The sequence below is a fragment of the Malaclemys terrapin genome, chromosome 3, assembly GCF_027887155.1.
Source record: "Malaclemys terrapin pileata isolate rMalTer1 chromosome 3, rMalTer1.hap1, whole genome shotgun sequence".
In the NCBI taxonomy this organism is placed as follows: domain Eukaryota; kingdom Metazoa; phylum Chordata; order Testudines; family Emydidae; genus Malaclemys; species Malaclemys terrapin.
This window is the reverse complement of record NC_071507.1, coordinates 15,314,118-15,340,538: the sequence shown is the minus strand read 5'-3', so window position 1 is coordinate 15,340,538 and position 26,421 is coordinate 15,314,118. Positions and strand designations below refer to the sequence as shown.

General features: G+C 42.3%; 1 protein-coding gene across 3 annotated transcripts in view; it reads left to right on the top strand.

Moving 5' to 3' along the window:
* Positions 1-26,421, top strand: part of WDPCP (WD repeat containing planar cell polarity effector) — a 246,576-nt gene that overhangs the window by 119,543 nt on the left and 100,612 nt on the right. For all 3 annotated transcript variants that reach the window (XM_054022335.1, XM_054022337.1, XM_054022338.1), the window contains exons 10-12: positions 5,732-6,341; positions 22,709-22,897; positions 25,528-25,651. In XM_054022335.1, coding sequence (XP_053878310.1) covers positions 5,732-6,341; positions 22,709-22,897; positions 25,528-25,651 — 923 coding nt within the window. The remainder of the gene's footprint in view (positions 1-5,731; positions 6,342-22,708; positions 22,898-25,527; positions 25,652-26,421) is intronic.

Here is a 26,421-nt window from a genome sequence, read left to right as displayed (position 1 = left end):
GAGCTTAAAAAAGGTTAAAATTGTTGGGTTGTTTCCTTGTCACCTAAATTTCACATTCCTCCTTCCATTTATCGCCCTTGTTCATTAGAAGATAAAAGCACATAGGTTGCATGTGCCATAACATTTTGTTCTCTGAGAGTTCTTGGCATCCATGTTGGAGCTCAGAGGACACCATTTTCCCTTGCATCCCCTTAATGTACTTCCAAAGTTAGATCTGTACTCTAGGGAAGGTTTCTGTTGTCAGTGGGCTTGGGATCAAGCCCCTGATGAGAAGGAAGAGAATACAAAGAGCCTGGAGAGCTTTAAATAGTCAAGTGAACAATCAGAATCTAAATGGAACCATTTGAAAGAGCTCTTCTGATACCTTAAAAGATTTGGCCTATAATGGCTGAAACAAAAACAGGACAATAAGACTCTTAGGGACAAAATATTGTGTGTGTTTTAGCTTTAGGAAATTGTAATGCTTGGGGCTTGTCAACCTGGTTTTAGAAATCACATCGCCATAATGCGCATTGCTGCACCAGGTAAACAAGCCCTTAAATCAACACCCCCTCAAAATGCAGACATCTTAATATGTCAGGTCATTGTTTTCCTCATAACATTGCTTTCCTTACCCACAAACAGAGGTACCAGCCTCCCTAATTTTCCATAATCCTCCCAATTAATTTTGCAATTACATTTAAAAGGTAGGATTAAGTGTGTTGTGTGTCACCCACCCCTCAGGTCAGATAAGAACAGTGCTGTGGCTGTGGGAGGCATTCTTCTCCGTCACCAGAGCCCCATGCAGTGGCGCCCACAGCCAGGATATATGCATATCACACGGGGTGTACCATTTTGTCAGCCAGGGTGGGGGTCCTCGGTCATGTTTTTGAGGTCCCATGGTAGGCGGAGCTGGTTCTAGGCCAGGGCCCAAACACATGGCAGCTGTGTCACCACTGCAGGAAGCAGAGGGCCAGGCCAAGAACACCAGCAGTGTGTGTCAGGGACGACATGCTGGCCCCCTGTGCCTTCTTCTCCAGTGTGGCCAGCAGTAGTGTCTGGGCCACACAGGCTTCTCCAGGTCTGTGACACTCCAAGCAACTGCCTGTGGCACCAGTAAGTACTCTCCACACGCCCCAGCGCCGCCTGCACATGATATTGGTGCCTCCTCTCCCTGAGCCTGGCTGCCGCTGGGCAGCTACCTCCCCTTCCCCCAACTAACTCCCCTTCCATCCCTGCATCTCCACTTCCCCAGCTCAGCAAGCAGCTCCTTTCAGCCCCATCTCTGCTCTCCCATCCCCACCTAACGCCTCTTCAGCCCAGCCAGCCGCTCCACTCCAGCACCCCTAGACCTCCCCCATCTCCCACCTTGGTGTACCCAGAGAGAAATTTCTGCATGATGCAGTTAGAGCACAACATGCAGCCTGTGGCTTGGGCAGTGAATCCAGCACCCTACTGACAAAGTGAGCCAAATACACAAAAAATTCCACGCAAAATGGTTTCAGAATTGCTTGCGCAGGAGTGAGGGTACGGCCTATATCACTGTCAGACCTGGTCTGGGCTATTGATGTTGCTACATGTTTCTTCAGCTAGTACCACTGTTGTTTTTAGTCTCACATCCACAGAAGTCCCTCTGAAATGCACCACAAGCATTCAAGGCACTACTCCAGAGCCCCCATCTGTGATTGGCTTTGCACGTTTGGCAGTTGCTGCTGCTCCAAGCAACCTCCCTGATTTTTTTTCATAAATGGCCCTGGAAGTCTCAGAGCAAGGCTGGCACCTTGACATAAAGCTTTTTCATTTTATAATGTATCGTCAGTCACATTCATATGTAATGACTGAGGGAGCCATTTTGGAAAAATATAGCCTAAAACCTTCACCTTCTCTTCCCTCACCACCTTTCTAGGTAGCCCCAATGTACAAATATTGTGTGCCATTCAGACATTTTCTGACAGTTCAGCTCAGGAACAAAACATGGTGACTTGGAAGAAAGTGTACCTTTTCCACAAACCTTCACACAAACAAACCTCTGTTCACATCAATGTTCAAGAAAAGTAAAGGCAAATATGGTACAAACATAGCAACTCAAAAATACTCACCAATAATTTTTCCCACTGTTTACCTGGGTTTAGTTATGTCTCCTCTGTATTGGTGAAGATCTCCCCACCAGAGCTTGCATATATCATTTAGGTCACTTTAACATACAGGTATAAGCATCCATTATTACTTGGTGACTTCTAATCAAATATAGCTTATACAACAAACACTGCATATACCATACTCCATTTTATGTGCCATTTAGGTTTGATTTCGCATCATTAAAATCAAGGGAGTTATTCCATTGACTGGAATGGGAGCACAATTGAGTCCCCTTGCTCAATACTGAATGGAAACCGATGTCTCTTGTTTTTCCATCTCCTGCCCCTTTTGAATGAGTTAGTTCAAAAGACCCCTTTGAACCTGGGGGAGGCATGAAATAGATAGATAAACTATCTATTGGGGGGGGAGGGATAGCTCAGTGGTTTGAGCATTGGCCTGCTAAACCCAGGGTTGTGAGTTCAATCCTTGAGGGGGCCACTTGGGGATCTGGGGCAAAATCAGTACTTGGTCCTGCTAGAGAAGGCAGGGGGCTGGACTTGATGACCTTTCAAGGTCCCTTCCAGTTCTAGGAGATGGGATATCTCCATTATTTTTTTTTTTTTTTTTTTATCCATTTTGCATATACCATCAGGTATCACAGAAAGCTCCAGCCCGCTTCCTTTCTCATAGCCCCTGGATTCCTGGGAGCAAATATCTCTTGCTTCCTAAGGACCTACTGGGTGCTATTTAAGCTGTTCCAGCCCTTGCTCACAGAGTTGGACAGAAGATCATTCCTTAGTCACAGTTTTAGAGTTCTTGTATTTCCCTTACCCCAATTTATATCAAATGTGATTTCTGTTGCGTCACAGAGATGAATTCTCATCAAATACATTTTGAAAATCTAAGCATATACCATCCTCTCTCTTCCCTCTGTCTCCACTGCAGTAATATCTTTGAGGAGGTCCATGCTTAATCACACTTGCCACTCTTGCCTTTTTGCCCAGTATGGAAGTAACCAGAATCAATTTATATTGAGTTTCTCTGACTGTTTCTCAAATATTTTCTACTTTTTTTGCAGGCAATTTCCTACACATTTACAGGACTCTAATAAAAACATTATCTAGTTTCTCTGTAGCAACATCCAAAATCACTTCATTAACCTTTACTGATCTTCTATCCAAAACATCTGTGGTGTTTATAGAATATGTCTCTTTGCAGGCATAATATCAAAACTCACACCTCCTGTTTTATTTTGCCTATCCATTTGGTAAACATAATTGTTGTATTGCATATAACTGACCTAGTATAAAGTAATAAAATGTACCTCCTTTATGCTAATAATATTCTATTTCTACTCAATGTTGTATAACTCCAGTTCAGCAATATATGCCCCTGGTACAGGACCGGCTCCAGCATTTCTGCCGCCACAAGCAAAAAAAATAAAAAAATAAAAAATAAAAAGGCCACGATCGGCGGCAGCATTTGGAAAAAAAAAAAAAGCCGGGATCGGCGGCGGCAGTTCAGCGGCAGGTCCTTCGCTCCTAGAGGGAGCGAGGGACCTGCCGCCCCCGAATTGCCGCAGGTGCCGCCCCTCTCCCTTGGCCACCCCAAGCATCTGCTTGTTAAGCTGGTGCCTGGAGCCGGCCCTGCCGTGGCATCTGTATATTGTTGGTCTTTAGCTTTGTTGCCCTTGGCTTACCTTGTCATTACATTCTCAGTGGGTCAGTTTCACTGGGGCTAATCCCCATAATGCAACTGAAATAAACAGAAACCAAAATCAGGTGCACTGACTACTAGATATGTACCTTCCTTCATATCTAGACAGTGCTCTCTATTCTGTTCTTCCCTCATTGCTAATCTAAAACTAGGTTAGTGATTTTTGTATTATCAGCCAGCCAGTTTGGTGCCATATAGTTGAGCTAATCCGTTGCTGCTTTAGTGCTCAGTTTCTCAAAATTAGCTTCAGTTGAGTAAGCTGCCAAAACAAAACCTTCTAACCAGACTGGCCAACTACCTATTCATCCTAAATAGTCTGTTTATAAATTTACCAGTCCTCACTTCAGCAATACCGCTGAATATTAGAATGAATTTTTTTTTTGTCTCAGTTACAGGGCAAGAGGCTAAATTCTGCACTGGGCTATAGACTCATACAACCTCAGCATAGTCAAAATGATAAACTACTTTGAGTTAGGTTTCCACTTCTTATATTTCTATATTTTGAGTTCTGACTAAAACACGGTGTTCCTTTTTTTTTTTTTTTTTGATCCCCCTCCAGGCTAATGATCTGCTCAGTCAACTAATCAGGTTTATTATCCATCTTTTTAACTGCTGCTTGCATGCTGCCTGACCTCAAAATAAGTTTTACTGACATTTCTGCCTTTAGGGCCTCCAAAAATATTGGCAGGTCAGCCGCATTGGAATATAGTTTAAGGGGTTGTACGGGTGTAACTGAGGGCAGAGTTTGGCAGAGTCAAATACAAACAAGCTCATCCCTTTCTTTCTCCTAGGGGAACACTTTTGCTAACTGATTGGCTCTCTCTCTCTTTAAGAGAAATAGCTATTTATAAAGTAGGCTAGTTATTTATCTACTGCCTATTTTTTCCCATAGCTTCTCTGCTCAAGTACACACCCAGTAGCTCTTGGACTCCACTATTTTCTTCAGCCCTTTACAGTACTTCCTGCCTTTCCGTACCACAAGTTCTTACAGTTATCCATCTGTTGTCTTTGTATCATCCTGGTTTTGTGCTCTGCCTCTAGTTTATTCAACCCGCAATTTTTACAGCTAGTCCTCCTTCTCTGTTTTCATACAGTCAAGTATCAGAGGGGTAGCCGTGTTAGTCTCAATCTGTAAAAAGCAACAGAGGGTCCTGTGGGACCTTTAAGACTAACAGAAGTATTGGGAGCATAAGCTTTCGTGGGTAAGAACTTCACTTTTTCTTGCATCTGAAGAACTGAGGTTCTTACCCACGAAAGCTTATGCTCCCAATACTTCTGTTAGTCTTAAAGGTGCCACAGGACCCTCTGTTGCTTTTCATACAGTCATTTACTCTGAATCTAAACCAGCTAGGTTTCATTTGTGAACCTCTCCTCATCTTGCATTAACTATCACAGGTTTTTGATATATACTGTTTCTAGCACTGCTGTACAACTAACAATGCCCACACAGCATTTGCTCTTACCACATCCCACAGCAAACAATCAGAAACATTTTGCTCTTGATACACTGTGTAATTTATTTTAAGTTGTTGATTTTTTTAAGTGAATCATCAGCTTTTCTTGGCATCAGTCAGCAGCTTATTTCCTTGTTTTCTTCTAGGAATGAGACTGTTGCAAGGGCTATCTGCTCTTGTGTCTTCTGTTTGGCTAACCTCCTAAGCAATCTGTGTGGACAAAGAATGTTCAGGCTGTGTTGTGTTATATTTTTGCCAAACAGATTACCCTTTAAAAATAAATAAAAGGTTTAAAAATCAATTTATAAAATATGATAATTTGTTTGGTTTATTGAGCTGCGAGACTATGGTGTGGCTTTTATATTCTAAATTGTTAGCATTTCATTAAATATAATTGATAGATTTGTTTTGCGGAATTTATGTGGAGGATTATATTTTGCAAACTGTAAAAATACGAATGAATCATTATAAATGACTCAAAATATTCTGTTTTTTTTTTTCAGGTTCTGAGTTACATCCATACAGAATGGGATCCACTTGATGCTAGCTTTAGCACTAATCAGCCTTATCAGGTTCACACAGTGGAGCACTCTATCAGCGCAGACAAAGAGCCCATGTCTGACAGCTGCATCTATGAGTGGGTTAGGAACAAACTTCAGTGCATGGCAGTCACCAGAATACCACTAAGATCCAAGGCCATCAGTTGTTGCAGGAACATTGCAGAAGACAAGCTGGTCCTGGGCTGTGAAGATTCTTCAATAATTCTGTATGAAGCCCACCAGAGAGTGACTCGGTTAGCCCAGGTAGAACTATTGCCTGCTTTAATAAACTGCCACCCCAGTGGAGCCATATTTCTGGTTGGCAGCTCTCAAGGGGAGCTGCAGCTTTTTGACATGGCACTGTCCCCAATTAAAATACAGCTTTTGACAGAAGACTGCTCACCTAAAGCAACTTTGCAATTCAGTAAACGGTTTGATGTGTCTAGCAGCCTCATCCAGATACAATGGGCAGCTCCTCACACCACGTCTGACAGCGACAACAGCATGGATGTTCATGACCTTCTGTTAATTCGGTTTGACAAAGGACCTTTAGGAGTACTTCAGTTTAAACTTGGTAAGTCACTCAGCACATGTACTGTACATTAAGGTCTCTAGGCAATACCCCTTCTTCACCAGCTTCTCTCATTTTGAAGGATATCGCTCACTTTAGTCTCAAAATTGTTTATGTTCCAAATAAATTTGATGTCCCCCCATATAGTGACTAACATAATGGAAACCTGGCCTGTGATGGGGGCTCCTAGGTGCAACTACAACAAAAATAGTTTTATTGTTAAAAGTTATTTACATCAGAAATACCAAAACAGAGTTCTTTTCTGAGTGGTTGCACTGTAGATGCCTTTGCGTGAAGACAGAGAACTTTTTCCTTTATGGGTACCCATCGGGGTGGCTCATGCACCCTCCACATGCTCATGCAACTAGACAAGGGTATAGAGGGGCAGGGCTGTCCCAATCCCCCTTTTCACACCCCCTTGGTCGGTAGTCAGAATGTGTGTGCGTGAGCTTCTCACGCTCTTTCCTGTTCTCTCTTTAGAAAAACTTTTTCTCAAGTTTTGTAAATAGTATAGTTGTAGTTATAGTTTTAGTCAGTGGTACTCGTTTATGAAAGATTCTTGGTTTTTATCTTATTTTTCTTCAAGCGTTTAGCTTGGTATCGGAGCATGCCTAAGTCTCTGGGATTTAAGCACTGTTCTGGCTATTACAAGTCTATGCCTCTCAGCGATCCTCTCTCCCGCTCTTTAAAGTGTTTGGGAGAAGGACCCCTGTCTGTAAGGGGTTTAAGACCAGGACTAAGAAGCTGAGGAAAGTTTGACTTTGAGATATCCTGATGGAAGCAGCTTTGCATCCCCCGTTTGGAATCCAGCCACTTGCTACATGGGGATTGTGACTCAACTCTGCCTCAGAATGCACCACCACACCCGGCAGCATCCTGGTGTTGAAATTTGTAGAGAAGTGGCCAGATGATGCTAAAGAGGAGTTCAGAGCTCTTGTAAATAAAAGCTCTGGTAAGTGAAAGCCTGGAAGCAAGATCATCTTTACAGGCTGCATTGGATGAGGCAGATTCAGCAGCTCAGGTGATGGCAACAGCAGTCACTATGCATCGTGCTTCTTGGCTGCAGTCATCGGACAATTGAAGTCCAACAGACAATTGAGAACTTGCCCTTTGAGGGCCCAGATTTACTTCCTGAGAAGGCAGATGAAGCTTTGCATTCTCTTAAGGATTCTAGGGTAACCCTCATGTCTTTTGGGCATTTGTACCCCAGGCCCTAAGAGAAAGCAATTTTGCCCGCAGGTCCAGCAAAGGTACCCATTCTGCCTGATAAGGCAGCTGGCTCAGTCCAGGACATGCTATAAGTCTCAGAGGAAGAGACCTCTTAGAGTCATAGAATCATAGAATATCAGGGTTGGAAGGGACCTCAGGAGGTCATCTAGTCCAACCCCCTGCTCAAAGCAGGACCAATCCCCAACTAAATCATCCCAGCCAGGGCTTTGTCAAGCCTGACCTTAAAAACCTCTAAGGAAGGAGATTCCATCACCTCCCTAGGTAACCCATTCCAGTGCTTCACCACCCTCCTAGTGAAAAAGTTTTTCCTAATATCCAACCTAAACCTCCCACACTGCAACTTGAGACCATTACTCCTTGTTCTGTCGTCTGCTACCACTGAAAACAGCCTAGATCCATCCTCTTTGGAACCCCCTTTCAGGTAGTTGAAAGCAGCTATCAAATCCCACCTCATTCTTCTCTTCTGCACACTAAATAATCCCAGTTCCCTCAGCCTCTCCTCATAAGTCGTGTTCCAGCCCCCTAATAATTTTTGTTGCCCTCCGCTGGACTCTTTCCAATTTTTCCACATCCTTCTTGTAGTGTGGGGCCCAAACCTGGACACAGTACTCCAGATGAGGCCTCACCAATGCCAAATAGAGGGGAATGTTCACATCCTTGATCTGCTGGCAATGCTCCTACATATACAGCCCAAAATGCCGTTAGCCTTCTTGGCAACAAGGGCACACTGTTGACTCATATCCAGCTTCTCGTCCATTGTAACCCCTAAGTCCTTTTCTGCAGAACTGCTGCCTAGCCACTTGGTCCCTAGTCTGTAGCAGTGCATGGGATTCTTCCATCCTAAGTGCAGGACTCTGCACTTGTCCTTGTTGAACCTCATCAGATTTCTTTTGGCCCAATCCTTTAATTTGTCTAGGTCTCTCTGTATCCTATCCCTACCCTCCAGTGAATCTACCACTCCTCCCAGGTTAATGTCATCTTCAAACTTTCTGAGGGTGCAATCCATGCCATCCTCCAGATCATTAATGAAGATATTGAACAAAACCAGCCCCAGGACCGACCATTGGGGCACTCCGCTTGATACCGGCTGCCAACTAGACATTGATCACTACCCATTGAGTCTGATGATCTAGCCATCTTTCTATCCACCTTATAGTCCATTCATCCAGCCCATACTTCTTTAACTTGCTGGCAAGAATACTGTGGGAGACCGTATCAAAAGCTTTGCTAAAGTCAAGGTATAACCCACTGCTTTCCCCTCATCCACAGAGTCAGTTATCTCATCATAGAAGGCAATTATGTTAATCAGGCATGACTTGCCCTTGGTGAATCCATGCTAACTGTTCCTGATCACTTTCCTCTCCTCGAAGTGCTTCAAAATTGATTCCTCGAGGACCTGCTCCATTATTTTTCCAGGGACTGAGGTGAGGCTCTCTGGCCTGTAGTTCCCCGGATCCTCCTCCTTCCCTTTTTTAAAGATGGGCACTATACTAGCCTTTTTCCAGTCATCTGGGACCTCCTCTGATTGCCATGAATTTTCAAAGATAATGGCCAATGGCTCTGCAATCACATCCGCCAACTCCTTTAGCACCCTCAGATGCAGCGCATCCGGCCCCATGGACTTGTGCTCATCCAGCTTTTCTAAATAGCCCTGAACCACTTCTTTCTCCACAGAGGGCTGGTCACCTCCTCCCCATGCTGTGCTGCCCAGTGCAGTAGTCTGGGAGCTGACCTTGTTCATGAAGACAGAGGCAAAAAAAGCATCCAGTACATTAGCTTTTTCCACAGCCTCTGTCACTAGGTTGCCTCCCCCATTCAGTAAGGGGCCCACATTTTCCCTGACCACCTTCTTGTTGCTAACATACCTGTAGAAACCTTTCTTGTTACTCTTAACATCCCTTGCTAGCTGCAACTCCAATTGTGATTTGGCCTTCCTGATTTCGCTCCTGCATGCCTGATCAATATTTTTATACTCCTCTGTGGTCATTTGTCCAATCTTCCACTTCTTGTAAGCTTCTTTTTTGTGTTTAAGATCAGCAAGGATTTCACTGTTAAGCCAAGTTGGTCGCCTGTCATATTTACTATCACATGGCATCTTGTACATACGTGACTCAGCACAGCAGACTTCACCTTAGAGTCATGCAGAGGTGGTTGAAGTCTCTCTACCGTCTCTCTCATCATCCGCTGGACTTGCTGATTCACATACCTACAAATGTTTTGTCATCCCTGGACTGGCAGATGGATCCTGCCACTGTATGCAATCAGGTTCCTTTTGCCCAAACCCTGTCCTCCATGACCATAGTCACAGAGGCTTCATCTCTAAGTTGGCGGGGAGCTCATTTAGGGGCCTTTCAGACTCAAGATCTCTGGTCAAATCAGGATCTCTCCCTCCACATCAGAGTTCAAGAACTTCGACCTATCTGCCTGGCCTTTCAAGTGTTTCTTCCCCACATCCCAGGTTTTTCTGTAAGGGTGCACATAGCTAACACTGCTACAGTGTTCTATCTAAACAACCAGGGAGGTGACAGGTCAGATCCCCATGCCAAGAGGCAATGAACTTCTAGTCTTTCTGCATCAGGAACAAGATTACACTCAAAGCATCTCATCTTCCTGAGTCTCAGAACTGTCTGGTAGACCATCTCAGCAGATCATTCAGCAAAGATATGAATGTCCCTCAGACCTGACATAGCAAAGTCTATTTTTCAAATATGGGGAATGCCAGAAGTAGACCTATTCACCTCCCAACAGAACAAGAAGCATCTCCAGTTCTGTTCAAGAGCAGGTCATAGTCCAGGGTCTGTGTCAGATGCCTTCCTTCTGTCCTGGAAAGGGAAATGTCTTTACACTTTTCCTCCCATCCCCATGGTGCTGAGAGTTTTGAGCAAGCTCAGACATGATCACTCCCTCCTAATTTCGATAGCACCAGTCGGACCCCATCAGCATTCATTTTCAGACCTGATGATCCTTTTGATACCATACTTCTCCCTCAGGTTTTGGATATAGTTTTATAGACCACAGGCAGACTCTGCGTCCCAGCTCTCTTGGTTGACACCTGACTGCTCGGATGATCAGTGGTTAACTCCCCAGGAATCTGTCTGTTCCGTTGGAATGCAAAAATGTTATTTTAAATATCAGAAAACCCTCCAGCAGGTATATTTACTTCAAAAAATGGAAGATGTTGTCTGTGGTCCCAGCAAAAAGATACCTGACCTTCACAGGCTCCCATTCATCTTAATCTGGATTATCTGCGTCACCTAAAGGAAAAAAGATTTTCTGTCTGGTCCCTGAGGATTCGTTGGGCAGCTGCCTCCAGATTCCATCCTCCTGTAATGGGGAGATCATTTTTTTCCAACTCTCTGACTCTTAGGTTCTTGAAAGGTTTGGGCTGGCTCGTCTGACTTATTAGGGACTCAATACCATCCTGAGACCTAAGTTTGGTTCTTGTGGTTTTAATGGGCCCCTCTTTTGAACCTATTGCTGTATAGTTGTACATGCTCATTTTCTCATCTCTTCAATGAAAGTAGCATTCTGCCAGGAGGGTAGCAGAAGTTCACTCCTCAAATTTCTCACTAAAGTGGTGTTGGCTTTCCATCTAAATCCGCCTATATACTTACCAACTCTTTTCTCTAAAACTTACTCTCACAAAGGTGAGGTAAAACTTCATACTTTGAACATTCGTAGGGCGTTAGCCTTCTACCCGAACAGGACTAACTGGTTTAGAATGTCTCTACAGTTAGTCGTCTCCTTTGCTGACAGGATGAAGGGCAACCTGTCACTTCACAGAGGATTTCTTCCTAGATCTCCTTGTATATTCGTCTGTGCTCAATATTGTTACGGTTCCACTACCGTAGAGTTTTAGCACACTCTACAAGAGCACAAGCACTGCCAGTTGCTTTTTTGGGTCACGTTCGCAGGTAGTGACTCGGTTCATATGTTCACTGCTCATTGTGCTTTTAAGAGATGATGCTAGATTTGGGAGATTGGTGTTTCAGTCCTTGCTTAAATAGACTCCGATACCCCCCCTCCATCTACAACTGTTTGTGAGATATCCAAAGCGAATAGATGTGTGCAAGAACTCACAGAATACCTGTTTGGTAACAGTTGTTCTCCATGATCTACCCTCCTTCCCTTCTGCATTGGAGTCACAGCACATACTGGCTTCCAGTGTGAAGGAACTGAGAGTAGCAGGGTGGTCCCCTCAGCTAGCAGCATGGGTGTGCAGCGGGCTCATGCAATGCCTCACCAGGTATTGCTATGGGGAAAAAATTCTCCAGTTTTGTGCACTGATGCATGCGCACCTGCCATGGAACAGACACGTGCAGTGCATCACAAAGAACAGCAGTTACTGAAGAGGTACATAACCATTTTTATAGAATGATTATTTACACTAAAGGAATAGGTCTCACGTTATTTTGTTTCCTGCATGAATGGTGTGTGGGTGTGTGTGTATGTGTGTGTGTGTGTGTGTGTCCCTCCCTCCTGATGGGTCTTTATCAAACTGTGCATCCCACATTTGGGCTGTCTTATGTTGAGAGGTGTGGTAATATCTGCCATGAATCTGCTTAATGTTCTTCCTGACTCCAACGTATGTGATACCCCATTTCCTTTCTTCAAAACTCTTTATAAGAGGCAAATGCATTTGTATATTTTAGGGCAGGGGAATCTATAAATTAACATATTCAGAGTTTTGAACCAAGGTAGAAGTAATTAGCATTTATAGCACTTTTCATCTGTGAAGCTCAAGAGTTCTGTACCGAGGTAAAGAAGCATTATTATCCCCATGGGGGGGTTACAAATGGAGAAACTGAGGCACAGAGATGCTAAATGGCTTTCCAAAGTTATGCAGCAAGTCAAGGGACGATGCAGGAATGGAGTGCTGTAGAGAGCTAATTTTCCTCTCATGCCAGGGAGAATCAGGATTGACTCCATTCAAATCAAGAGAGTGTAAAGCCAGGGTAAGTGAGAGGAGAATCAAACTTAAGTCTCCTGACTCTGAATTCAGTGCTGTGACAGAGAGCCATGTCGGACGTACCTATGCTGGGAAATTTCTGCATTTTGTCCCACTCTTGTCCAGCAAGGTGAAGGTGCTAGCATTGACCTTGTACGTATGTTTTTACTAATCCCTACTGAGATCGCAACAAACTCCAGTTGATTTTTTTAGTCGGGAGGCAGTGGGATCTAGATCCACAAAGGGACTTAGGCATTGCAGTGCCTAGGCACCCTTCTGCCAAGTGAAATTCTCAGCGCTGAGTAAAGCACCCTAGCTCTCTATTCAGTGAGTGGAGAGAGGCATATGCCTAAGAAATGGATCTCCAGCAGCCAGCAAGCTGAGTGGAGAGCTGCCTAAGCTAGCCAGTGAAAGGCAGAGGAAAGGGGTGGGGCTTAAGGCCCAGATCCATAAAAGTATTTAATGGCCTAATGCTTACTGATCTGGGCCTTAGGCACCTTCCTGACAGGCCACATAAATGTGCCTCCCTCTGCTCAGAATCTCCAGCTGTGAACCCTCTCTTGGAGGTAGGTCCTAAGCCAGGTCTACTGTTTAAGTAGCCTATGCCCTTTCTCCCAAAAAAATGATCCCAGGCTGTCTTTTGTGTGAGGCCCAATCCTGTAGGTTTGCTGTGAGAACACGTACAGGATTGGGACCTGCGGGCAAGATGGGTAGGGGAAGGTCTAGTTTGAGAAGGCTGCCGTGGCTTAGGCATGAGCTAAGTCTCCCAACAGTGCTGTGAGGTAGCACAGCTTTGCACATGCCTCCTGGCAGAAACTTAGCCACCTACCGGGTTAGGTGGCTGCTGAGTGGTGGTTTTGAGAACGTCCGTGGCATCTGAATGTTGGACATAGGCACCTGAAGAGGCAGTTAGGCACCTAAGTACCTTTGTGGCTCTAGTCCTGGGTTTTTTGACAAGTCTGTCCATGATATATCTGTTCCTCAATGATATTCTTCTATGGAGGGGAAAAAAAGACTGATTAAAAATACTGAAAACCGCCATTTAATTGAGCAAATAGTTTCTGAAAGGAAAAGATGACACTAAAAGTGATTCAGATAACACAGTCTTCAAGGTGTAAATTGGTAAATTGATACTGTGTGGCTTTAGCAGCCAGCAAAATGTCAGGTTTAGCCATATTTTTATTGTTTGAAAAGAACTAGCCAGATTGTCACTGTTATCCAAAAATAGTATTAAAGAAAAATGTTTGTAGATTGCCATTTATTACGAGATAATGCCGCTCCACCATGTCCAATACTGCTTAGCAGTTGTAAAGCACCAGATAGAACACTAATTAAAGCATCTGTTTGATGTTTTTCTGCATGTTGTCCATTTAAAAAAATAAACCTCTAAATTACCTGGTAACCTGTCAAACAGAAGGCACTCTGCCCGTGTATACCTTGCTTTTCTTCAGTCCTCCCTTGTGGGGTCTACTCACGACAGCTTTCCAGAAAGCACAGCTTTCCCCTTCCTATCTCTAGCACATTTATGTTCTTATTAAGTCAAACAGGCTCTCAGTGCAGGGACTTAGAGGCCTTCCTGCTAATTGCCAGCTTGTAAACTTAATTGGCCGGTCTCCCTGGGCACTGTTCCTAAATCAATTAGGCAATGAGTTGGCTCTCACCTCTTTTTCCCAAGTAGGTCGCTTGGAAGCGCACCACCCAAGAGAGGTCAAGCATCCAAATGGGAAGATGTTGACCTCCACAGTTGAAAGTTATCACATTTTAAAATTCATTCTGTATATTACCGTCAAATCTCATCTCCATAGAAGACCATGGTTCCCCCCCACATAGTCAGCTATGCAAGTCATAATATAAAGTCCTCCATTGCTTCAGTGTTCTCTTAGCTTTCTCCCTGCTTGCCACATTAACAAGGTGAAATACTGCACTGATTAGTCAGTCCTCGTTGCTGAGATCTGCAATTTTTTAGGCCTCTGTTAATTAATAATTAATATGCATACAAATTATATCAAAATACATTATAGGCGTGTGACGGGAAAACAGACATTCAGCAGTGGAAGCTGAAAGCTATCATTAACTTGCTGCGTTATGCATATGTGGAGTAGCTAATGTGCTGTGTTAGGACACGCTCCTGGGAACCTCCCATCAGCAATGTCTATGTATAACAGGATAGTTTAAAGATGCAGTTGTAGTTTCTGAGACTGCGGACATGCTTGAAGTTACATTTGTGCATAAGTACTTTGCTGAATCAGTGTCTATAACAAGAATTTCCCTGTATTTGGCTCTAAGTATCTGTAAATAGGGTACTGTGGCTATCACAGGTTTTTTATATGCGATATGTTAGAATCAGCAGATCTATACAAAAAGAATAAAGTTTCAGGGCAATACTGCATATTTGATCCAGTATCAATAGTACTCTCTCTTCAGAGTAATTTGCGCTTTTGATTTGCTATAAAGACTCTAAATTTATGGCCTTTCTAAAAATCTGATTTTTTGATTCTACTTCCTGTAACTGCTCCCCACACTATGATTTTAACCCTTTCAGGCCAGGTGATCTTTATGCATAAACTTTATCATCAAAGAGCGATTTCCACTATCAGGGTAATCTCCCAGGAAAGCTTAACCCAGTAACTCACATGTCATTAACCACACAGCATAGTTTTACCAAGTAAGTTTGTATTTCACGGTTGATGGTGGTTACTCTTTTTGCACGTGTGGAGTTCTGAAAAATCTAGGCCCTTGTTATAACCAGTAATAATTTATCTCAAGATTTTCTAAACTGTTCCATATGAAAGTTAACAAATAATTCCAGTGACTGTGCAAAATAGTTTTTACTTCCAGCTGCCACCACAGATATCTGGACAAGTCTGTGAAGCCTCCAATTCTTTGTCTAGCTAATTTCAATTCAGAAAAATAATGATACCAATCTTGCACTAGAGAGATAGTGTACTATATTAGATTTCATTAACATATAAACAAACATCTTCATCTTCCCATCACAATTAACATCAAGATTACCTACCTTGTGCAATACTTCAAAAACATACTATAAACACTGATGAAGAATAAGGACTACCATAAAAATTAAATATTATCATTACCAGAAATGCGCACGTATAAACGACCTCAATTAAAAACAGCAATTACCCAGAGAACGTACCCATACAATAAATTCAAGTGTGAAATGTAATCTAGTAGGCAAGCATGTGTTTTCTTTAAATGATACTGAAAAAAATAATAAAAGGCATTATTTTATTCTCTTTAACGAACAAAGCCTTTCAAATGGTCTGGAAACATCAGGCATGGCGTTCTGGGTTCTCCAAGCCACTTGCTGGTCATTGACATCTGGCTATACCTGTTTTCCAGTTTTCTTGCTTCTTTGCTCTTCTATGCCTGTGCAAACTACACCCACAACTGCATTTGGGAAGTTTTAGTGAGATATGGTTTTCTGCAGCTTGTCTCTGCTCTTCTCCACTGGAAGAAGGTTCACTCCTTGCCATCCTTTGTGTCTTTGACTGCAATTCTTAGGGTCAGTTTTCTCTTTCCTACTGGTATGTTTTTCTTAAAATTAGGGTTGGGTGACAATTTCAGAATATCTGTGATAATCTTAAAATAAATTTAGTTTCCTTTTTCCTTTAAATGGAAAAAACGGACAATCTACTCTCTGAGTAGATTTCAGAGATATTTTAGAAATCTACTATTTCATGTCTGAAACCATCAGCTCTGACCCGACATCTGAGGTTTTAGGGTAACAGTTTTAAATGAACATACTATTTGGCCCTGGTACGCAAACCAGGCACGTAGCTGAGAATATTAGCCGTAGTGCATATATGCTGTAGGTAGCCACATTGATATGATCAGCTGGCTAGTCAATGATAATCTAGATCGCTATTTTCTGGAGCATTCTGGGCATGTGCAGAAGTATAGACCCGGGATTGTGGATGCATTATAACTTCTACCTCTAGAGAACAAAAATTATACATAACTCATCTTCTTTTAGAGTGGGGAGCATGCTGGTCAGTTTATTTCATTATCCTATTGGGATCCAGGAAGTGATCCTGCTAAAGGACCTACCCCAAGCCTAAGGGGAGTATCCACAGGGCCTGGAAACCAAATGATTCCAGGGGACAACTAATGAGATAACAGGGACGGGAGTGAGGTCAAAGGGTCAAACGAGGGGAACTTGATGGGGACACCGAGCAGAGAACCCCGGACAGCGCCCACTGCTCCTCAAAGGCATCAAGGGAGCCAGTGGACGCCGCTCACAGGAACTCCGCCCGGATGCGTGGTGGACGGAGGATTGGAAATAGGCCCCACAGTCACAGGAGACCCTGCCGGCCAACCTCCTCTCCCTGGTTTTATAGATGGCCATTTTGGCCAGGGCTAGGAGGAGGTTGACCAGGAGGTCCCGTGACTTTGTGGGGCCGTGGATGGGGAGTGCGTAGAAAAAGAGGTGAGGGGAAAAGTGCAACCAAAAGCGTAACAGGATATCTAAGAGGAGCCAGGGCTGCAACCTGGCGCACTCCAAGTAAACGTGCTCCAGGGTCTCCCTCACGCCGCAGAAGGGGCAGGTGTCCGGGACGGGGTGAACCACGCCAAGTACATGCCCATGCTCACGGCCCCGTGAAGAAGCCGCCAACTGATATCCCCAGTGGGCCTCGGGACCAGGGTAGAGTATAGGCTGGCCCACCGGGGCTTCTCACCCTCTAGAGGTGGAGGGAGGTCCTGCCTCTTTGTGATGGGGTGGGACGCAAGGGTGAGGAAGTGAAAGGTGTGGAGCACGAGCGTGTACAGATGTTTCCTTGGCGCGGTCATATTTCATTATGATAGGTATGTTAACTCTGATTTTCAGCAATTCTTATCTGTAATTGAAAGGTGCGTTGATGTTGGTGTCTGTAAAAAGATAGCTGGCCCTTTAAATGAAATCAGGCCCCGCTTTTCTGTTCCAGTCCAGGTGAGTGCTAGTTTGGGTTAATGAGGAGTGCGGGGCTGCCCCTGGGAGTTACAAATAAGAGACAGGCCAAAGTAAAGGGAGAGTGCAGAACCCTGAGAGTGAGGCCTGATCTACACTGAAAAGTTATATCAGCATCGCTATGTCGGTCAGGGGTGTGGAAAAAAAACCCACTCCCCGACCCATGTAGCTATGTCGACATAACCCCAAGTGTAGATGCAGCTGTGCGGATGGAAGAGGGCTTCTGCTGACACAGCTAACTTCGTTTGAGAGTTGTTTATTCCTGCTCCGACAGCAAACCCCCTTCTGTCTACACTATGGGGCTATGCTGGTATAGTGTCTGTAGTACAGATGTACCCAGAGAAAGAGAGAGCCTGAACAAGTGCTCAGAACAAGAGCAGAGCTGGGCTCAGAGCTTCAGGGAAGGGATGCCCCTGAAGGAGAGAGCGGTAACAGTTCCCCAGTGAGCAGTGGCGCCAGATCAGGCTGGTGAAAGCAGAAGACACGGAGGCAATCAGGGGCTTACCTACAATCTTTCCCAGATCAGAAAGTCACCTCCAGAGAGGGCTGGAAAAGGAGATGCCTGCTGGCTCTCTGAGCCAGACAGCTGAAGTCCAAGGATCAGAGAGGACTGATGGCTGGGGACTGGATGACCCTGATGATGTCTCCAGCCAGGAACTAGAGCCAGGCCTGAGAATGAACCAGGGCAGAGAATACCCCAGCAAGAAGGGCTGGGGGGAGGCATGGTGAGAGATGCTGGAGCCGTACCCGAGAGCCTGAGCACAGTGAGAGGTGCTGGAGCTGTACTTGGTATGTTGACAGACTGTTGGGACTTGAAGATTAAATGCAGTGTTTGGGCTATGCTGGGGAATTCTGGATTATGGTTGTTTGACTTTTCTAATAAATTAACCCCACAAAGGAATATTTATATTTGGAAAGCTTGTGTAGAGTTACTGGGGACTCTGGAAGAGGGAAATAGAGGAAGGGGCTGCATGCAGGGCCACCCTGAGGACACAAGCGGGCATCCTGGAGATGGCCACTCTTTCATATTGTCTCACAAGGTCACATTCTTCTCTATAATTAAATACTGAAGAAATGCCTCGAGTAGAGGATTTTGCTGAGCTGGAGGTAACTTTTGTGCATGACACCTAATGTGAAGGCTCTGACTGTTCACTGTAGGCTCATAGAAGATCCCATAGGACTTTCTCTCTAATAGTGTTAGAATTTGATCCAACTTCCTTTAAAGTCAGTGGATCCCAAACTCATAATATCCTAGTATAATTCCAACCTCAATATTTATATGCTAAAAAATTCCTTGTAGTCACACAAGAACTGTTATACCTAATCAGACCCATAGCCCATCTAGTTCAGTATCCCATCTCTTGCAGGAGCCATCACAGGATTCTTCAGATGAAGGTACAAGAACCTGGCTATAGGCAGATACAGGATAATCTTCCCACCACATTATGTTTCATTGTAATCTCCAATAATTAGAGGTTGCCTTAAGCCCTGAAACATGAGGTTTAATATCTCTTTCAAAATCTTTGTGAGCATTAGCTATTATAAACTCCAGATATTCTTTTTATCTATATAAATGTTCAATCCCTTTTTGAAATTTACTAAATTCTTGGCCCCAATGGCATCCTGTGGCAATGAGTTCCACAGTCTAATTCCACATTTTATGAAAAAGTATTTCCCTTATCGGTTTTGAATTTGCCACATTCCAATTTCATTGAATATCCCCTTTGTTCTTACTTTATGCGAACAGATGTTCTCAGGCTACCTTCTCTATAGCATTTGTTGTTTTATATATTTTTATCATGTCCCCTCTTAGTTGTCTCCTTTCTAAGGTAAACCACCCCAGTCTTTTCAATCTCTCTTCATTAGTTTTTCCATAACCATGCTTGCCTCCCTTCTCTGAACCCCGTGCAATTGTACAATATCCTTTTTGAGATGTGATGACCAGTATTGCACAGAGTATTCCCGATGAGACTGCACCACTGATTTACATAAAGGCACTATAGTATTTTCCTCATTGTTCTCAACCCCAATCCTTATGCATCCTCTCATTTTGTTTGCTTTTCTAACCAGAGCTGCACACTGAACAGAGGTCCTCATTGAGCTGTCTGTGATTCCCAGCTCCCTTTTCTGAGTTGATACACTTAATTTAGAACCTTGTAAAGTATATGAATAACTTATATGTTTTTCCTTCCAGTGTTCATTACTCTGCATTCATGACATTGAATTTCATTTGTCATCATGTTGCCTATTCACCTAGCTTGGTTAGGTCCTTCTGAAGTTCTTCACAGCCCTTTCTGTTCTTCACTAACGAAAATAATTGGCATCTACAAATGTTTCTACCTCACTGCTCACTGTCCAGCTAGTTAATAAATATATTAAACATGGGACAGTGAGGATGCTTGAAGCATCCCACTGTAAACCTTTTTCCAGGATGAACATTGACCATTCTTCTTCTTTTGGATGGAAATAGCAACATTAACTAGTTAGTGGAAAGGTTTGAAATCCATTTGAGGCCTTCAGGAGATGCCGAGTGCATGTGTGCAATATCTTCTGGAAATGAAAAAATGTTCACAATGTGTTTGATGGTTTGGAGGTCTCCGCATTCACACGATGGCAAATCCTTGATTCCCCATTTGTGCATCAGGTGCATGCATCTTCCATGTCATGTCCTAATATAGTTGGTGGTCGTCCCACTGTCTTCAGCACAGCAAGAAACCAGACACTTTGATGATGAGATCAGCTATGAGGTGGTGGTTGTTTACGTCAGAACCTGCCCATTGCCTCCACCCGGTGTCTTATGGATTGAAGTTGGCTTCTCCAACCACCCAGAATGGTCGGCGGGACTTAGAGCGAGGGTGAGGAGGGTGAACAAGGTTATCATGGTGCGGGAGCTTTTGGTTACCAAGAGCTTTCTTGTACTCAGACAATGTAGCCATCTCTCACCGGATGGTGGAGGAGGGATGTTAGCAAGGACTGGAACCAAGGCAGTGGAGAGGACTTCAGGGTGCCAGTTACAAGTCTCATAGCTGGATATCAGTGAGACCCATGTGTGAGCTTCTTTCCTAAACAGGTGCACAGTACTTGGCTGTGGAATAAACTAAACCAGTGTTGCCATTCGTAGCATTTGAGCATCACAACCCCAGCTAGATCCTGCTAGCTTTTTGGATGATATTGGTGCAACACTTCGTTTTATGACTCACCTGCTTCAGATGTTGTTGATAGGTAAGGCTGCAATCAAGGGTGACTCCTAGATAGCAGGGGTTCAGATCGTGAGTGATTGCCTTGCCACAAAAGTTTGCATTCAGCATCTTCTTCGCTTTGGAATTGCTGAGATAGAAAGCTGATGATGCTGTTTTTAATGGGTTGGGTTTGAGCACCCAGTACCTAAAGTAGTTTTCCATCCTCTTGACCATTTAATCCTACTCTTTGCTTTCTGTCTCCTACCTGTTTTTTGATCCATGACAGTACTTCCCTCTGACTCCATGACTAGGTAGCTTCTTTAATAACCTCTTGTGTGGGGACCTTGTCAAAGACCTTTTGAAAGTCTACATAAATTGTTACTGGTTCTCCTTTATCCACTATTCTATTGACATGTTCAAAGAACTCTAATATATTAGAGAGACATGATTTTCCTCTGCAGAAACTGTGTTGGTTAGACCCTATCATCTCATGATCATTTAGGCATTTATTATTTTATTTTTAATTATCGTTTCAATCAACTGACCACGTACAGATGTATGGCTTCCAGGACTATAATCTCCCATATCACCTCTATAGCCATTTAAAAATACAGATACAGCATCTACTACTCTCCAATCTTCTGGAATAATGGGTGTTTTATTGAGAGACTGCCAATTTTGGTAGCAGCTCAGCCACTTCACATTTAAGCGCCTTCAGAACTGCTGGATTTATACCATCTTGTCCCGATGATGTACTTCTTTTTAAATTACTGGTTTGTTCCAGCACCTCCTCTTCAGACACTGCAGTTTGGTTCAACATCATAGGGGGAGGTAAAGTATCTGCAGGCTTCATGCTTCCGATACACCTTTTTAAAAAAAGTCTTATTGTTTGTTTTTATACTTTTAGCTATTTGCTTTTCAAAATCCATTTTGTCCCTTCTATTTTCCCTCTTATATATTGCCTGCTGTCATTTGTGCTCCTGTTTACTGGCTTCACTAGGGTCAGAGTTCCAAATTTTGAAGGATTTCTGTTTGGTTCACATAGCCTCTTGAACCTTGCCATCGGCTTGCTCTTTACCTTTCTAGTTCCCTCTTCGTTTGGTGGAATACATGCCTTCTGAGTCTCTATTGCTGTTTTTAAGTAATAGCTATGCCACGTGTAAGGATTTTATTTCCTTTATTTTTGATTTTAGGGGCTTTTTGACTAGCCATCTTATTTGATTGAGTTGTCCCTTTCTAAAGTTTATCATCACTGTGTGACCTTTTGGTTCTTTACCTCCTCCTAGGATGCTGATGAAACTAATTATATTGTGGTCACTATTACTTAGTAGCTCAGCAACTGTTGCTTCTTGAACTAACTCCTCTGTGTTACTTAAGACTCAGCTGAGAATAGCCTTTCCTCTTACGTGCTCTAGGACTAGCTGGTCCAAGAAGCACTCACTTAAGTTGTCAAGAAACTCTTTCTCTAAATTTTACGCTATTCTTTGCTTTCTGCCTTCGCTAATAATACCTCCTTACCTGGAAGAGACATTGTGAAAATTCATTTATTAACGTATGTGAGGAGTCCAGGTACTATGGTGATGAGCACCATATAAAAACCTATAAATAATTTAAAATAAACAAATAATATAAACTGTTATGTAGTGTTGCTGTTGCTGGTAAGCATATGCCACATTCCCCGCCCCATACATGGATGCATTTCACTGTTGGGTTTTCTGCACCATGTAAAGCGTATTGAGGCTAGATATGTTTAGATAAAAGGTTAGGGTGACCAGAAGTTCCGATTTTATAGGGACAGTCCCGATTTTTGGATCTTTTTCTCACATAGGCACCTATTACCCCCCACCTCCTGTCCCGATTTTTGCTATCTGGCCAGCCTATAAAAGGTGCTGTACAAATGTACTAAATAATATTTAAACATAAAACTCATTTACTTATTAATACCTGAATTAATAAGGTACAATATTTGTAACTGCTGAAAAATAAGAATTATTTTTCTACAATGTTATGATGCTATCCTTGGCTTTAATATTTCCTATGACAGGTGTCATCACAAGAGGACGGCTGGGCCTTGTGGAAATCATCCACCAGTATGTTCGTTATGATGAGATATCTGAGGCGATTAGTGTCCTGAGCAGCATGAACTGGGACACTATGGGTCATCAGTGTCACATAAGCATGAGTGCCATTGTAAATCACCTTCTTAGACAAAAGCTGACACCAGAGAGAGAAGGTCAGAGTTTGGTTGTATTTCATAAATGTTTATACTTATATTTTAAAATCTATACTTGAATGATTTTGATAATACATATTGGCTTTAAAAAGAAGACTCAATATTTACTAGGTCCTGACTAGTCAGAATTATGCTTTGCTATTCTACAATCAAATGTCATTATTATATAGATATTTTTAATAAGATTATGCACACACATAAATTGCATTTTAATTCATGTTAATAGTAAGGAAGGTGTAATAATACATACATTACATAATATATACACATGCATAAATATATATTGTATGATCTATATTATCTTTGATATTTATATGAAACTATATGATCAGTAATTTTATCTATTATATCTATTAATTATATCTATCTAGATATCTAGATATCTAATCTATCTATGATCAGTAATTTTATCTAGATAGATAGATAGATTAGATATCTTTACATTGAAATCAGTGACTAATGTTGGCCAGTACAGAAGTCAATTATTTATTTTATATCAATATTTAAAACAGGCACCAAATTAAGGAAGAGCGTTGTCATGGGGAGGGGACAGGAGTATTTAGTTCAGTTTGGGGGTATTTGCAAAAAGCACGGTCTTTCAATGCAACATCCAGTGTCTTTCCACACTCCTGCAAACCATAGGACCACTACACCTCCACTCACTGTAACCTCCCTGTCCCCTGCAGTCACTCCTGACATCTCCCACACGAAAGGATGAATTTAAGGCTCAGCCTCATCTCCGCTAGACCCTGGTGTGATGGCTTCCCACTGAATTGTGTATTGGAATGCAACAGACTCAAAAATGTAGAGTGCAACAGTTGAGTGACAAGGTGTCATGCCATGGCCCAGCAAGGATACAGCTGCGTACCAGGCTTATCTTTTATATGGGAAGAAAAGCCAGTGCTATTGGAGGTGGTGAGCTATAGATCTTAGGAAAATTGTAAGCTGCCCAGCTTGCTCTCAAACCATCAGTTGGCCATCCCTGTTTTACAGCATGAGATGTGAGTTAGATTACCATAACCTCCACTCTACAAATGTGCAGCACTAAAATCTTGTCTTAATAGAACACACTTTTAAAGTAACCAGTGAAAAAATAGGCTATTCTTGAAACTGTTATAAAAATATGCACATTCTAAATAGATATCTGTGTATTTTCTCCCCATGCAGCTGCCTAATGCTGTCTTACGACAGGCAGAATTTTATTCCAGCCTGGATTTATTCTATATGAATCTAACAAATTTGACATGGTAATTTGTTTTCTTTTTATTAGTGGAACCTAGTGAGCCCTTTTATTTGTAGCAGTGTGGCGGTTATCTTTGAGATCTTTATTTCTGCCTTCAACATCAAGCTGGGCTATCTAATGAATCTATAACTGTGCTAGTAGTTACCCATATTCCATGTAGGTTGGCACATTTCAGAAGTACAAAACATGCTGTCAGGAAAACAGCAATAGCAAGAGAGTATGACTTGTTTTCGCAATAGCATTGCTGTATTCAATTTTAATCTAAATTGACTGCTGCTTTGAAAGAAAATACCTTTAAGGTTTATCTTATCTTACTGTTTAGATTTAAGATAATGTAAAACCTAATTTACTAACACTTTGCCTATGTTTATAAGGCTGTATTATTAGAGCATTTAGTGCTGTCAAACCTAATAAAATAAAATGTAACTATGCTTAGAACTAAAGAACCGTTATCACTAAATACAGAAATGGCTAGTTCAAACAAAAGTTAATAGCAGGAAATCAATGAGATTTTGTCCGCCTAATGAGACAATGGGTCAAGTATACTCTGTTTTAATGCACACACACCACTCCACCTAATAATAATGGGGTTTGCAAATCCACCTTGACAGGAGAATCTGTCCCAGTGTATCAAATTCTTTCAGTGATTTGAGAAAAATGGAGGCTTTCATCAATCATTTTGCCCTATACTTAGGAATATATACCTCGCACTGACTCCCAGACAACAATCACATCATATAATGACGTTAACGTTACTCATCATTAAAGTAGCCCCACCAAGACACTTAGGACACAAACACTTTAAATAATTATAAATAATGGAAGAAAAACACTTTATGTTAAAAAATATAAAAAGCCAAAGTGCCATTGTCAAAAAAGGGGGACACACAAAAAATTCTTCTGTAGAAGAAGGGCCTCATTGCCTTCTCACTTCTAATCATTTTAAACCAGTGCAACTCCCTTGACTATGGTGACCACCTAGTGGTCAAACGCACAGTGGTGAACCCTGAAAAGGTGAGCCTCATTATTCTTTCTTTAGTAGAAAAGTTAATTGGAAGTTGATTTTTACTGATGAACTTGTTCAAACTGTATTGTTCTTATGAGTCACTGTTTTAATTATGCATATCTGGCAAAAGGTTGGTTCCTTATAGATTACTTACCTTTTGACAGCTTTTTGTTGCTCATAGTCTTTGTCAACGCTACGCCATGTGAAAGTTTATACACAGGTTTGTTTTTGTACCAGCTGTCGTATTTTAATTTCATCTTTCCTGTGACAAGCTCACATTTCATCAGTGTTTGAGAAACCTGACGGATGGCAAACATGAGCAACCTGTTGTAATTGAAGCAGTTTCACTTGTTTCATTGCTGCTGTGTTTGAACTCCACAGCACAGCTTGAAGCAAGCCTTGGAACCTTTTATGCTCCAACAAGACCCCTGTTGGATACGACAGTGTTGGAATATAGAGACCCAATCAGCAGATATGCAAGAAGGTTCTTCCACCACCTGCTCAGGTGATTGACAGCTTCAACTTTTATTAACTCAAATTAATTGCACATTTCAATAACCGCCCACTTTAATGTGGTTAACGTTTTCCAAAAGGACCACCCTGGAAAAAAATGCATTCATTGACATTGTTTATTTAGCTTGCACTTCATTCCTTTCAAGTATTATGTTGTAGATAAAGTGCTACTTAGAACTCTTCTATCATCAATACACTTTAAAATGAATCAACCTTTCCCTTTTAATTTGATAGAAAGAAGGAAGTATGCTTACAGAGCGATTTATGGGCAGGCTACTTTTAGACTAACAATTGGAATAGCTTACAAACTAGGAAGAAACATTGAGTTTTAATTGATGCTAAAAAATGCAAATGAGCAGTGTGCAGTCCAAGATATTTTTGGCTTTGAGCCCTGGAAATCTGAGTCTCTTGTTCTTCCCACCTTCAGATTTCTCACTTAAGAAATAATATTCCAGGTCATAACCTTACTGCCCAGGTTATTAGTTGAATAATACAACCTTCAATACAGTTTAAGAAACTAAATTCAGTTTCAGCCACAAGAATAAAGGAGTAAGAAAAAATGTTGCTGTGACTTGTAATTCACACAGTGATTTCAAAATGTCGCAAAACCAAATTTAGCTGTGGTTCTATAACATTGATGTACTGCTAGAGTTTTGATCAATAATAAGTTAACGGCCTAGGTTTTTTTGAATGGCTATAAATGTTAGCATAGAAATGCAACTGAAATTTTGACTCTATTTTTTACTTAGAAGCTATTCAATT